At 33.1% G+C, this 14940-nt stretch overlaps 1 protein-coding gene across 2 annotated transcripts; it reads right to left on the reverse strand.

Annotated features, from left to right (window-relative positions):
• Positions 1–10979: 10979 nt before the first annotated feature.
• On the reverse strand, positions 10980–14366 carry LOC102613666 (ACT domain-containing protein ACR8). Of its 2 annotated transcripts, none has more exons than XM_006477245.4 (7): positions 13849–14366; positions 13237–13282; positions 12959–13073; positions 12793–12860; positions 12113–12679; positions 11900–12004; positions 10980–11785 (listed from the first exon to the last, which is right to left on the reverse strand). In XM_006477245.4, exons 1-7 carry the CDS (start codon positions 13917–13919, stop codon positions 11423–11425), a joined length of 1335 nt encoding a protein of 444 aa, XP_006477308.2. In that variant the 5' UTR covers positions 13920–14366; the 3' UTR covers positions 10980–11422. The 2 variants fall into 2 exon arrangements, with proteins under 2 accessions (XP_006477308.2, XP_006477309.2); XM_006477246.4 differs by having other exon boundaries at positions 13188–13282; positions 13849–14362.
• Positions 14367–14940: the final 574 nt, after the last annotated feature.

Genomic DNA, 14940 nt, shown 5'->3' on the forward strand with positions numbered 1-14940 from the left:
ACTCAAATTTTTTTTTTAAAATTTTATTAATAAAACACATGCGCACATGATATAAGATTTAAAATTCGAAACTTAAATCTTGGTAAAGCTGTCCATTAACTAATAGGGTACATAAAATTTGAAAATTCATCTATTAACTAATTCAAAAATATTAATCTATATGTCTACATAAAAGGGTGGGATACTAGAATTTTTTGTAGAATGATAGCATCGAATAATTCTTTGTATGTCTTTAAAAGATAGCTTTTCAAAAAAAAACAAAGATTGAGAATAAGTAGTCCTTAATTTAACTTAAGTCACCTTTTTTTATTTATTTTTAATCTATTCATAGACATACATAGTTGGATTCATTATCTCATTCCCACATATCAAGAAGCATAATCTGTTTATATTGAAATCAAAGGAGTTAGCTTGAGATTTGTTTGACCTTTAAACATGTGGATGTTTACCTAATAAGTTGCCAAGTCAATAGCCCTCATAATTTATATATTCACAACCATTTAAAAAAATATCTCCCTCTTTTTTTTTGTATTAGGTAATACATGTGAATTAAGTTTTAAACAATTTTGAGAATATGCCGAAAGCAAGTCTATTTTGATAAGACTTGACCCTTAATTTGGTGGATCTGAAATGTTTTTCACAAATAAGCAAACAAATTTGAGCAGTTTTATTTTAATTTTGCTGCCAAAAGTTGAATATTTATGTCGATTTCCTGTTAAATATTATATAAATATGAGAGTTTTGGGAGTAATCATGTCACAAAAAATTGTAATTTAATTCGCCCATAAAGGGACCACACAGCATTGACCAAGATCAAATTGCAATTGATACAATTATACATTGCACAAAACCAAAAGGAACCATTGGGCATCTTTTTCTGAACAAGGTTAGATTAAATTACCCCCAAAAAAAAACAAAAAATATATATTAAAAAATTAAGGTTTAGATAAGAACGAGCCAAAACTATTCAATTATTATATTAATTTTTTTTAATATTGGAAAAATGGTGATGAACTCGATGTACATTATTATCCTCCACAACTTTTCTTTTTTTGTTCTTTTCTACGTTTTTTTTTCCCCTTTCCTTTCTGCTGTTGTTTTAATAAATACAGGCACGCAAATGGGCTTAAAAATTATATTCTTATTTTAATTTTGGTCGGTTATGAGACATAATTTAATAAAATAAAATAGAAATGAAAATGAAAAGCTCCAAATGTTCTCAATAAGAAAATTACCACTTGAGCTGTGAAGCAAGTGGTGATCATATGGGAGGTCCATGTCAGAAAATGGAATCTCATATATAATTAATTGTTTAAGAGCAATTTTTAATTATTATGATTAATTGCTTTACCAGTTATCAAGAAGATGAGTGTGAGCTCCAAAATGGTTATGAATTTAATTTATAAATAATAAAATAGAGACATGCTTGCCTTGCCGGCGCTGCTTTAATTTTATTTATTTTTTTTTAAAAAAAAAGGTAAAGATTAGGTATATCATCACAATACGGTGATTTAATTTTTCTTTAATTAGCCATCTGCTGGGTTTCATTATGAATCTCGGCTTTTGCATAATTAAAATATATAGGCGAATTAGATCGTAACTTGAACAACACACATAAAAATTATCTCTAATTATATTATTAAAAAAAATTTAAGTACGACTGCGCATGCGTAAGCAAGAAAAAGAAAGAAAAGCTTGCAAAAAAGTTAATCGCAGGGTAAGAATTTGCAAGAGATGTTAATAATCCTCAGCGCATACAAACAACTACAGGTTAAAAAAAAAAAGTTACAGCAGAGTATAGGTTGGTATGTAATTAGTTAATATATACATCTGCTTGTGTTCTTCAATAAAATAAATTTTACAGGCTCTGCGTTTCAACGTTTCTTCAACTGGAAAAGAAAGATCGTCTTCACAAGTCAAGGCTCCCAGAAAATCTGATTCTAATCAAACAGAGTTTCATTCAATGGGCCAAGGAAAATGGGCTTAAGTGTCCCTCTGTCTTGTCTGAGACTGTACTACCTCTTCGGATCAGCTCGTTTACCATATTCCACTAAACAAAAGGACCCATAATTCTTGGAACAGCACCATTGCGGCAGGCCTAGTCTTAGCCAGTCGGCCATCTTCTCAGCAGACCTCCCCTCCGGCCCGCAACGAGATCGTTCTGGGAGTCTAACTTCTTTCTTCTAGTCTTCACTAGGGGAATGGCATCAGGGCAGGGATCATGATCCTGAAACCTGTCCTCCAAATTGGAAGCAATCTTCGAACCCAATCCTATGCCTGAAGATTCCTGTTTAGTGATTGTTTGGGAATATCCCTCATCATTTTAGAATGGGGCGGGAATTAAAATCATGGCCCGATCCTATTTATTTAAATTTATAGAAGCATGATAACTTTGCCATTATTGGCTCTTTCCATAAATTTTGTAGATAGGAGCCAAACAAAAAGTTTGTTAATTTACTCAGCCAGACAATTTCCAACCAGTTTGTCACCCCAAAATTCTGTAAAACAATCCTGTTAGGATTAAAATTATAAATAATCGAACATGCTTTCAGGTTTACAAGATCATTGAAATAATTCTTCAAGCCTTCAACACAAACCTTGGAACCATCACCATTCATCCACATTCTAGAGAGAATTGCTTGGGATATAACCCCATTTCCTTCAAAATACCCAATATTCACCTTAAATTATAACAATCTTAAATTGTACACATATATATTTAAAAAAAACTAGAGAAAGTACAAAAATAACCATAACTAAGTAGTATGAAACTGAACCCATATCTTCGAAGTCGGGTAAATAGTCGAGAATACTCAACTTCAACCAAATCATGCACAATTAGTAATTCAATATAAATTCTCGACTTTTCTATGTTAAGCAGGTAAATAGTCGAGAATACTCGACTTCAATTGAAATAAAAAATTATTTAGAGAATTCTCAACTTTTTCAAACAAGTCGATTAAAGAGTCGAGAATACTTGACCTTAATTTAACTTTGTCCAATATTCATTCGATTAAAATTCTCGACTTTTTATGGAAATTCGGTAATTGGTCGAGAATTCTCAACTTAAATTGAAATGAAAAATTTCTTTTTAATTAAGTTCGGTAAAAAGTCAAGTATTATTTGATTATGTTATTATGTAGAAGACATGAGAAAGAAAGAAAATATAAATAAATGAGTTTTTAAGGATATTTTTAATTTTTTATACTTTTATGAGATATATGTAGGTAATGGAGTATAGATTTACTATTTTAGTACAAATAGGAGATATTTAAATAAAAACCCCCAAATTCTAAGATTCTTCAAAACCTATAACATAACGATACGCTGAATTTTTTGAAGAAGGTTCACGAAGGCTTAGAGTAGAAGAGATATAGAGATTAGAGAGTTGGATACCAATTGGCTTGACGCCTTTATTGAATTCAGAGCTGGCCTTTTTAAAGGCTCACAACACAAATATCTAACTAGAAATAAGGAACAAAGTACCAAAATATAAGGAGGTAATGCAGCCACGATTCCCACATATAATTTATTCGGTTCTATTCTAAAGCAACAAAACTACTAACAGCTAATTTACTCCTCTTGACTTGGTCCTACTTAAATCCACAACAAGCAACAGAGCAGTGACAGCAAATAGCACATACCACATGATAACCAAAGAAAAATCTCGTCAAAATCGATTTATTTCAGACAACTAAATTTCCATATTCCAATCAGAGGCAATAAAACACTGTAGTGAATGTACTTGCCCCGTAATCTCTAGCAACAGCCACATTCACAACCCCTACTTTAACAACTAACAAAAGACCAGCATGCATTAATGCTACAAGCTTTCCACATAGCTGGAGTTTTTATATTTTCCAACTTGCCCATTTTCTCAAGAAAGAACCAACCCAATAAAACCCCAATTCAAATCATACTAAAAAATTCAAAACCCCACAACACGAAAATTGAATGAGAGTTAAAAATCTGGACGTGCTTGCTGTCTTGACAGATGTCTCCTTTAGCACACAATTGCTAAGCTGTTTTAGAAAGAAAGAGAAACAATTGACTGCGAGCCTGACAATGCAGCGACAGCCCATGATCGAGCTTGACAATACTAAAGAGATAAATCTTGCTGGTTCCTTTCTAAACTAGAAGTGGACGCAACTTAATGACTATAATTAAACGAGGGCCGCTAAATATCAAGAACAATAAGAGAATGATGAGAGAATTGTCTCTTTTCTCTCCCTTCTGTCAGTTTTTTTTCTCTCTCTCTCCTCTCAGTACATTCTTCATTCTCTCATTTTTTTTAATACTTAGCATTTTCCTAATTAAACTCGGCAAAATGGAAAGCATCACTAGACAATCTTATTAGTGTTCAAATTCTTCCTACTTACTAAGTTGTCGTTCTGTTTTATCTTATTACATTTTATTTTTGCCGAAAGACTCGTTTGGGCAAGCTAAAAAGAGATCGGTAATTTAACTGAAGTTCCTCAATCCATGATTGCAACATTCTCTTGGAACCGTAATAGCTAGGAAGATTATTTTCTCCATTTTAAATTGCATCTACTCTTCTAAAATAATGATAAAAATCCTAACATATATGGCTGCAACAATACATTCATGAGATCATCATACTCCCCACTCCACTTGTATTTTCAATTTATTATTATTTTTTATTAGAGAGCAAAAAGTTCATTTTTGTATGTATCCTCGCTGACGATGAGAGGAATCAACTACTCCGATCGCTTTCAGTAGGGGCGATCGGTAGCAGCCATTGCCGCCTGGCACTAAGAGTTCAAGACCCTACGTGACATAACAATAATGACCTTCCTGCGACTGCGAGCCAACTCTTAATTCTTTTTAAATTTCAACGAATGGTAAAGCTTGAATCTTCCCTCTTTAACAAATTCCCCTTGCAACCACATTTGACTTTACAATTAATCAAACACTTGCAGGCAATCAAGATATACATTATCCTAAAATTAAATTAAGTTAATTAAAATCAATTCAAATTCAAAATTTGTCAATCTTCGCCTAGGTTAATTTAGAGACACCTCCAGCAAAAATGGAACCATATGAAGCAATAGCTAGCCGTCCACGCAACATGTAGTTAATTAAGTTAATTACTGCCAAAGCTAGCATTGGAAAACAAACATTGTTGTTTCATAAAGCTGTTACATTAATTATGCGGATTTCACCATATGTTACATTTTTTTACATTATTTTGAAGGAGCTGTAACGAGCAGTTATAACTTAACAGCACCCTTAATTGTCGCATATCAGATTCTTTGGTGCTGTTTAATTTAATAATTCCTTGGCGTATTTAGTTTACTCTTTGTAATTAACAGAAGCGGTAACAACCAAGCTGATGGTTTCAACCTTGTACTCGCCGACGATGGGGGTAGAATTAGCTTAATTAATATTTAACAAGAAGATATGAGTATACGATGTTAATTAACATAACAGCTTGGTTATCAAAGTTGGATGAGAATCTCCTGATAAAAATAATAATACGACTGTATGCTTTTGTGAGATTCAAGGCTGCATGAAAACAAGAATTAGAAAAGGCCAAAGCAAAGCATTAGCGGAAGAGAATCTGCTAACAGGAAGAAAAGGGCCAACGGTAAACAAACAACTGAGCTTTGTTGGTCAAACTTACAAATGCTAATAAAACCCCAGCTAGAACCACACGTTGGACATAAGTACCCGGTTAATTATAAAATTAATTTTATCCAAAACGACGAGGCTGGTTTATTAAATTTCGGCTTATTTTGTGTCATTTTCTTGGTTGTTAAAGGTATAATCCGTATTTTGTCCCATTTAATTAGATACCAACTAAGCTGGGGGGGTTTTATCTTGGCTGGATCGTTGTCTTTGTATTAGTTAATTAACTAAGAGAAAATTACAATAGGGTTAAGACAACATATAAGACTTAAGTTTGCAAAATATAATGTGGCATTAGCACCTCGTTATAAATAAATAAATAATATGATTGGATTCCAAAGATTGGCCAATATATACATTGATTAAGCAATGTCACGGTTGAGCTGTCACATATAGAAATTAACAGAAGAAAAAAAAAAAAGTGCGTCAATGCTATCGAGGATGATAAAATTCTGATTGTCAAAACTTAAATGATAGGATACGAATTAACTGTTGAATGTAAGCGGGTGTTAGTTAGGCCGTAAAGAAAAAAAGTTTCTTTTGAACATATGACCTTGCAGATCGAGATGGTTTCAAGAATGCAATACAGTTGTGATGTGATCACAAGATGATATATTCATGTAACCAAACTCACTTTCGCTTGGTAATGGTTGACAAAGCTGCCTGAGTTTTTATATGTTTATAATCAAAGAATCAATTAATACTAATAGTGTCAAGAATATATCATGTAGCGTACGTCTTGTGAAGCTAGCTTTCAGTAGGTACTGAGATGAGATGGGGTATTTTGAGAAAGTCGGAAAGGCCAAGTGCTCGCAAGCTGACTTTGGAGATGATGCCAAATGATTTCAGACAAATGCTTAAAGGACAGATCTAAAAAAATATTCTGTACAATTCAATAAATCATGGCATATTCTGCACACAAAATGTGTTTTGGTTTAGGTTAATTTAACTTCTTTCGGAAAATCATTTTAAATTAACGGCATAATCTAAAGTTATGGGTTTATGGCATAAATTAGCTTTGATTGGAGTATGATGAGTTGTGTCACATATACTAGATTTCCTTCTTTAATTATCTAATTAATTCATTTTTTTTTTCAAATTTCGTATGAAAGAATGGCTTGTGGATCAGCTAGCCTAATAAGATTCAAAGATGGGATAAATAAAAGAAACTCATTATAAATTATGAGCAAGTTCTCTAGTGAGAACATCCACATTCTTATAAAGTGAGAATCACTAAAAGATAAAAAATTTAATATTTAATGTATTGAAAACTGTATTTTATTTTTTTTTGGTACTTTAGCTTGCATTCTCACTTTAACAAAGTGAATATGTACTCACTAGAGGAAAGACTATATTATAATAATAATTATAATAATAATAATAATAATAATAATAATTATTATTATTATTATTATTATTCTCTAGTGAGGATGCTACAAATAGAAGAAAAAAAACACAATTTCTAATATATTGAAATTCATATTTTTTTATATATTTTAATGTGCATCTTCAGTTTAACAAAATAAGATTGCTCTCATTAGAAAAGGATTATGTGTATATGTTCCAAACTAAAATTTTAAACTTTATAAAATTCAAAAAAATTATTAAGTTATATAATTCAATAGTATTAAGATTCTAAACTAAATTAGTATTATATATAGAGTTACTTTAGCATGAAGTGCTTGAAAATTTGGAAGAGTTCTGCTATTTACCCCGGGTCAAACCCCGAATTAAACCAAAACGACGCCGTTTTGGTTTTTTTTTTTTTTTCTTTTTGCTTCCATGAAACGTAATCGTTTTAGCCAAACAAAAACAAATGTCTTTGTTTTCGTCTTCCTCTCCTCTTCGTTTCACCAGCCGTTTCAGTCAACCGAAAGCAAACATTTATGACGGCTGAATGGATTGGTCCCCTTTTAGAGTTGTTTGCACATTTGGGTTTATTACTTTGTTAGCTTGAGTTTAGTAGTTAAGGAAGGATATTAATAATTAATGCTCTGCCGTTTGGTATGGTTTCCTTTCTTTTTTTTTTTCAAGTCGCTAAAAGAGTTTTTTTTTTTTTAAAACTTCAAATGCTCTGATTCAGAACTAAACAATTATAAGCTCGATTTGAAACAGTTCCATTTGATAAAGCATACCAAACTGAGCCTAAGCAACCTGTAGATTGCTCGAACATCATTGAAGGTGAGACACCAACGACTCGGCGTTTATTGAATCATAAAGAACGAATAAAAGCTGGCCAAAAATATTCTGATGCATTTTTCCTGTAGATCACTTTTCACTCTTGTCTTATTGGTAGATTTGTAATGAAGGTTTGTCCATTTTTCCTGTAAATTAGAATATTGGTTAAAATTGATTTTCTTTTAGCCAAATTTATAACTAGTTTTTATCATGGGCAAAAACATTCTTATCTTATTTTGGAATAATGAATCTTTATATCTTTTTTTTTTTTGGGGCTCTGCCGAAATATCGAATAATGAATATGAAATTATGATAAATACTAAAAAATTAACATTATCACATAAATAATGAATCATCTGTTGGTTCATTTATCTGATGTTTCTTCGGCTAGTGAAACGAAGAGGAGAGGAAGACGAAAACAAAGACATTTGCTTTTGTTTGGCTAAAACGACTACGTTTCATAGAAGTAAAAAAAAAAAAATCAAAATAGTGTCGTTTTGGTTTAATTCGGGGTTTGACCGGAAGAAAGTAACATTTTTCAATTTAAAATTCCACACGTAGGAGAATTTTTAGAAGACAATTATATAATTTATAATTACACATTAATCATCGGGTTGTAGAGATCACAATTCAACAGGGTGATTTCGAATCTCTATTTTTGGCACGCTGTAGAATCATACACGTTTGGAGACGAAGCCCCAAACCCACGGCCTCGCCCTCCTCTCCACTTTTCACATATAAATAATAAATTATACAAATAGGGTATGTAATCGTAGCATAGCTAGTGCCGAAGCACGTGAGCCGCACGCTGCCGTGATCTTATGAATTCAATGCCACCTCAGATTACGCGCCTTAACCGCCGCAGTTGCCAGCACGTGAGTCCCCCGAGCGAGCTGACGCGGTAACCCATTCAACCTTCTTTCACTTTTAACAGTGTCTCCTGCCCTTTTTAGACTCCCAGTCCCAGTCAGGCAGCTTAGTTGTTCACCACTAACATAATTTAACAATTATATTTTAAAAATATTTCCAGATTTCTTTTTAAAGTTACATTTAGGAATCATTTAGGATTACTTTTTAAAAGATTTAAAAATAATTTTAAAAAATTAAAAACTAATAATATTTATTAAATTTAAAAAAAAAAAACTTTTGGTAAAATCACTTTAAATTACAGTAGATTTTAAAAAATAAGAAAGAAATGATTTTTTATATATGATTATGAGGATCAATTTTATACTCGAGTACAATTCTTTATATATTCTCACATATATTATAAAAATCTAAATTATTGTCATTAACTAGGAAACAAAATCATTAATTTAAAGAGATTATTGAGATAAAAAAAATAATAATATCATAACCTTTATTTCAATTATCAATTATTATACATACACAATAAAAATTATTTTATATACATATTTATAAATGTGTAAATAAATTTTATTCAATATTATTTTTATTTCAGTTATTTATATTTCGACAGCATGTTTAACAATAAGATTTACTAAATACATATGACTATTTTTCAGACTCACGATACTTTAAAAATAAGTTTTACAAAATATTTTAATTGATTTTCTTTACAGCTGATTATTTTTATAGACTATTAAATACATACGACCGTTTTTTAAACTCACAGCACTTAAAAAATAAGTTTTACAAAACATTTTAACTGATAATTATTATTTTAAAAACTACGGCATTAACAAACTAATCCTTACACTTCTTTAACATCAAATAACAAATTTACCTTTTTTTAAATGTAAAATTACTAATTTTTACAATAATAAAAAAGTCAACCAAAATCGGATTCATTATGTAATGATAGAAAACAAACTCAGAACGAGAGCATATCAAAATTTGAGATGGAGATGAAAAACTCTAGACACTACTAGACACTAATTTTCATCTTCTACCATTATTCCAACTTAAACTAAGGCTAGAGCTACCCCCCAAGTCTAAGAGTTGCGTTTCATGTACATTTTCAGCAGTAGTGAATAGTGATAATTTAAAATTATAATTGAGTAAAAGCCGCGTGTCGGAGGGGTGGTTGTTTTGTTGGACAAATAAAAACACAGAAAAGCAAAGACAGGTAGCCGCCTCACTAATCTCTTTTTTGTCTCTTTTTTTTTTTTTTTTGGCAGCTTTGACTACTTTCCGCAACAATTTGCCATTGTGGATTATCGGTGAAAACCCATACATACCAAACAAAAGAAATCGTTTATTTATCACAAGTTATGATTTGGCGGGACTTATTAAATTAATTTTAACTTCTTTTTTTTTTTTTTTAATTAAAAGTTCCAACTTCCCATAATACTAAATTATAGGTCATTATTATCTACTTGTTTAAGGTGTATATGTCAATCTTTTATTTTCCTCTCTTTTTTTTCTTCTATTTAATTCTAAAGAACAAGCAAATCATTTTAAAATAATGTCCATATCAACAAGTAGAAACAAACAAATCTCAAGTATAGTTTAGCCATCAGAATGCGGACAGCATAACGGTAAATTTGTGATCACATGAAAATGTCCTTTTAATTCTGTTTTCATCTACCAATATGAAATTGTCTTTTTTTTATCACGTGAAAAAGTTAGTATAAATGTCTTATTAAGTGGGGGAGTTGTCTTAGTAATGATGTAAAACTTCAAAAAAAAAAAAAAAAAAAAAACCTACATAAGAATAAATGCGAATTTTATTATTCACCAAATTTTACGAGTTGCTGCAATTCCAAAACAACAGGAGGTTGGGGCGACATGCGGTCTGTTCCAGCTGTAAAACTAAAAGTTCACCTAATTTTAATTTAATTTAAATTTAATTATTAACGGAGGTTAGGAGGGAAGTCGGCAGGCACATACCGTTAACCTCTTCATTATTGTAATGATATCAAATCCCAACTGCATCTAAAAAAATTTATCAATCCACAGTAATTACCCCCACCAACTCTTCCAAACCCCCCCACAACTTTAGCGGCTGCCAATGTCCGGTATATACTGTTAGATTAAGCGCGTTCAAAAGGCAAATGGCATCCAGTAACTGATCTGGTCACGTTCTGGTGTTATTAGTATTATAACATGAATTTGAGAAATAATGGATAAACCAGAACACAGAGAGTGACAAGAGATGAGAAGAATGATTTTTAAAAAAATAATAATAATGAAGTCAACCTTTAACAAATATATTAATTAAAAAGTTATTATGTACAAGATGTGTGACTGTAAAATGATCCACAAGAATAAAACCCATTTTAGAAGTTGTTCTACCTAATAATCCTCCCTTCTGCCACAGCCAGCCACCCCCATGAAGATTTAATATCACAAGCCCCACCACTATCCAAATCTTTTCTCTTCTTCACTGTTTTTGATCCCTCTCTTCTACTTCTGTTCCTACTTGTACTTCAAACAAAGCATTTAAAAAAAAAAAAGAATATCTAATCTCTCCATTCAACCAACCAAACTATAACAACTTCATTGGATCCTATCACCAAACGCCAGCCTTTTCATCTAATATTTTTATGTACACCAGCCGAAATCCGAAGCAAAGAATATGCCATGCCAACAACATTTTTAAAATAAAAACCTTGCTTCTTCAACTTCAACTTTAAGAATACGATCTGATCAATCCCAAATTGTACAGATTCCTTCTCACCAGGCTACCCAGTGATAACAACACTGCCCCACCAACCCCTACTGTCTGCTCTTCACTTTCTCCCTTTTGATGATATATCATTGGCAATTCCTTCACTTTCAAATTACTCAACCCGATTTTTTGTCTTACTGCTTCGATTATTTTTGGATCTGCAGGGTTTCCCATTTCATCCGTTACGTAGAATATGTTTAGTGCCTCGTCTCTCTCTGTTGAAACTTCAGCCCTTGTCACATTAAGACCATTTTCTCTGAACGTCCTTGTCACATCCGCCAAAAGACCTTGTCTATCTTCCATGCACAGTTCTAGCCTCACACCCTGTAGCAACAAGCAATTTGCCCATTCACACTTGTAAGATTAAATTAAATGAACATTATAAATGATGTAATCCAGCTGAGAAATTACAATATATACACACACACACATATATACCTCAGATGCTCTTCTCCCAACTGCAGCTTCTAGACATTGGATTACGCGTTGCCTTTCCGGTTCGGAACTAATTGGGGTTCCATCAATGTGCCTAATATAGAATTCCTGAAACAACAAACAAATTTCAAGTTCATAAACAAAAAACTATAATAAAAATTTAAAGGCGCTGTATATACAACAATAATTTGAATCAAACTGATAGCAATTAATCACCAGATATGCTCTCTCTCCGGCTGTGTTGATCGTTGCATGGAAAACAACATACTCCATGTCCGTCAAAGTGCAAACAACATCAAACAAAAGCTTGGTCCGATCCTTACACTGAACATTCACAACAGAGTAACTCCTATCTGCCCAATTTTGCACTGTCACTACCGGATAATCAGTAGAATGTCTCAAAACGGGCATTCTCTCATAGTCCCTATCCGCAAACATCATTTGATGCAGCCTTCTCTCTGTGTGAGTGACCGCCATGGAAACGGTCATTTTGGCACTCCTAATATCATTATCCCCTTTCAAAACATTCCTTAAACGTGCTTCGATCCGATCAATTTGTTGCGAGTCCTCGATAGGGGACCCCGAATTGCAATCTTTCACATAAATCAATGAAGCGATCCGGCCATTGTGAGTCCACACTTTGGCTTCCACCACACTACATTGTAAATCAGCTAATACAGCAAACACCTCCGACAACAGACCAACACGGTCGGTTCCGGTCAGCTCCAGGGCAGTTAAACCGTTAAAACTGTTACTTCTTCCATAATGAATGGTTTCAAGCGACTGTAACATAAAAACACACATAAATTTCTGTAGCAATATTAACAGTCAGGTCATAAAGGGAAATTAATTTAGTAATTTAATTCCTAAAAAAACAGTAAAAACATCTTAATTACCTGCTCAATGTAGCTAATCACACTCTCGTCGGTTAATTTGTTTCCGTTCAGATCAGTCACATGGAAAACTTCACCCAATAAAGAAAAAGAAAAAAAAAGTCATTATTAACCCAAAAAAAAAGAAAATAAATGAAATTAGTATAATTAATTTAAAAAGAAAAGTTACCATCCATGAAAAATCTGCCATCAGAAGAAATGTAAGCCTTCTTAATTAAGAGGTTGAGATCAGTGAGAACTTGAACGGCCTCCAACAAGATTCCATGTCTTCTAGCGCTATCAACCTGTAAGAATTAGGGGAAAAGAAATTGGAAAGCTAATCAGTCAAGGCTTTGAAAAATTCAAATGGGAATTCACGCGATTAGTCAACTTTCATGACAGTAAGGTGAGAACCGAACATTGGTTTGTGGTTTTGAGAAGTTGATTTAAGGTTTCGTGGAAGCTAACCTTAACCAGAGTCGCAGTGGGGCAAACAGCATTGTCTATGACGACCCTGAAAAGCAGCGAAAGGGTCAGGTCTCTTCAGTCATTGAAACTTCCTTCTTTTTATTATAAAAAAATTATAGAAATTCTAATTTCAAAGTAATTAGATGAACTAATTGTCAGAGAAAAATCGGTGAGAGATCTTTGAAAAGTCTACAGAAAGATCTACGAAATTGAATTTCTAGAGAGGAGCGGAAACTAGGAGGAGAAAAGTCAGAGTATTAATAAAAATAACACATAATTTGAGTAATTAGGTTTAATCTTGAGGGCTTAAAGAATACATAGCAGATGTGCTACATAAATTAAATTTAATTAACACCGAATTTCGAAGATCAGAGGCCATTAACGAGATCTGGAACCGATTCACAGGTTTTTTCTGTTCTAGTTAGATAAACTTAAGACAGGAAAGCAGAGTAAAAGAGACAGATAATAACGAGATTTTCCAAAAAAAAAAATGGCAAAATCAACAAGAAAACTGGTAAAGAGAAGAAAATCAACAAGGAAAGCAAACGCATTATTTACTGAAGAACATCTAAAGAAAGAGAAAAAAAGGAAAAAAAATACAAGATAACAAACCTGGGAGTGTTCATCCTTATGACAAGTTTCTCATATTCATCCAGACAAGCAGGCCACTCCATATCTTTCATTTACTTCCCTTTTTCAGCTTTCTTGAAATAGAGAAAAACAAAAGACACAACTGAAGAGAAAACCCCTTTCTTGTAGTTTTCCACCCTTACAATAAGCGACGCGTGTGTGTGAAAGAACAACAACAACGCTCGCTCTTCGTTTGGATCAAACAAAACAAATGCCAGATACCCTCAAAACTCTTGCAACTCCAAAAGTTTTCAGTTGCTCCTCTTCTTCGACCAAATCGCTATTAGCAAAACAACCCCCCACCAAAACTCTTAGTTTAGTTTGGTTTTGTCCAGAAACAGAGACTCACTTCTCTCTCTCTCCCTCCCCCTTTCTCTTGCAAGACCAGCACAAAGCACGCCTTGTTCTTAACTATCTCTTCTGATGCCACTCCAAAGTTTATATACAAAAGATTATTTTTTACTGTTACGTTTTTTTTATTTGTTTATTTTGATTTTTATTTATTTTGTTTACAATGTCGAAACCACGCCTATACGCAAAGAGAGAGAATGAATGTGAACGCTTGCCCTCCCTCCCTCACATGGTGTAACAAACGCCTGCCCGAAAAGTCTGCCCGTGCTGGCCCATGCCTACGGGTCAACCGAGGTCCTGGCGACGTGTCGTTTGATCCTCGCTTATGGTTTGGTTTTAAAAAGTCCAACTCGGATGCCACGTGTCCTCTGATTCAATTGTGCTTTTGCTTGCGATCGACTCAAACTCGATCAATAGGAAGGAAGAATGTTGATGCTTGATCAAATGGAAGGGTCAGCCTACGTGGCAATCAGTGGGCCCCTAATTAGGCTTGTTAATTAAGTTGTGATTTGCCGACCGGTATCATGACGTCCACACGTGACAACACCGCGCGAAGCGACTTTTCCCCCGTCTCTTTTTCGGGCCGGATTTCTTGTACTTCTCCGTGTCTTTCGATCTCTACGCTTGGCTTGCAAGCTATAACTAACTTTATTTTTTCACTTTTACCCTCCCATACTTTCCTGAAAATGTATTGCTCCCAAGGTTAGATCAGTCTTTTAGCTT

Source organism: Citrus sinensis, chromosome 3 (assembly GCF_022201045.2).
Source record: "Citrus sinensis cultivar Valencia sweet orange chromosome 3, DVS_A1.0, whole genome shotgun sequence".
NCBI lineage: Eukaryota > Viridiplantae > Streptophyta > Magnoliopsida > Sapindales > Rutaceae > Citrus > Citrus sinensis.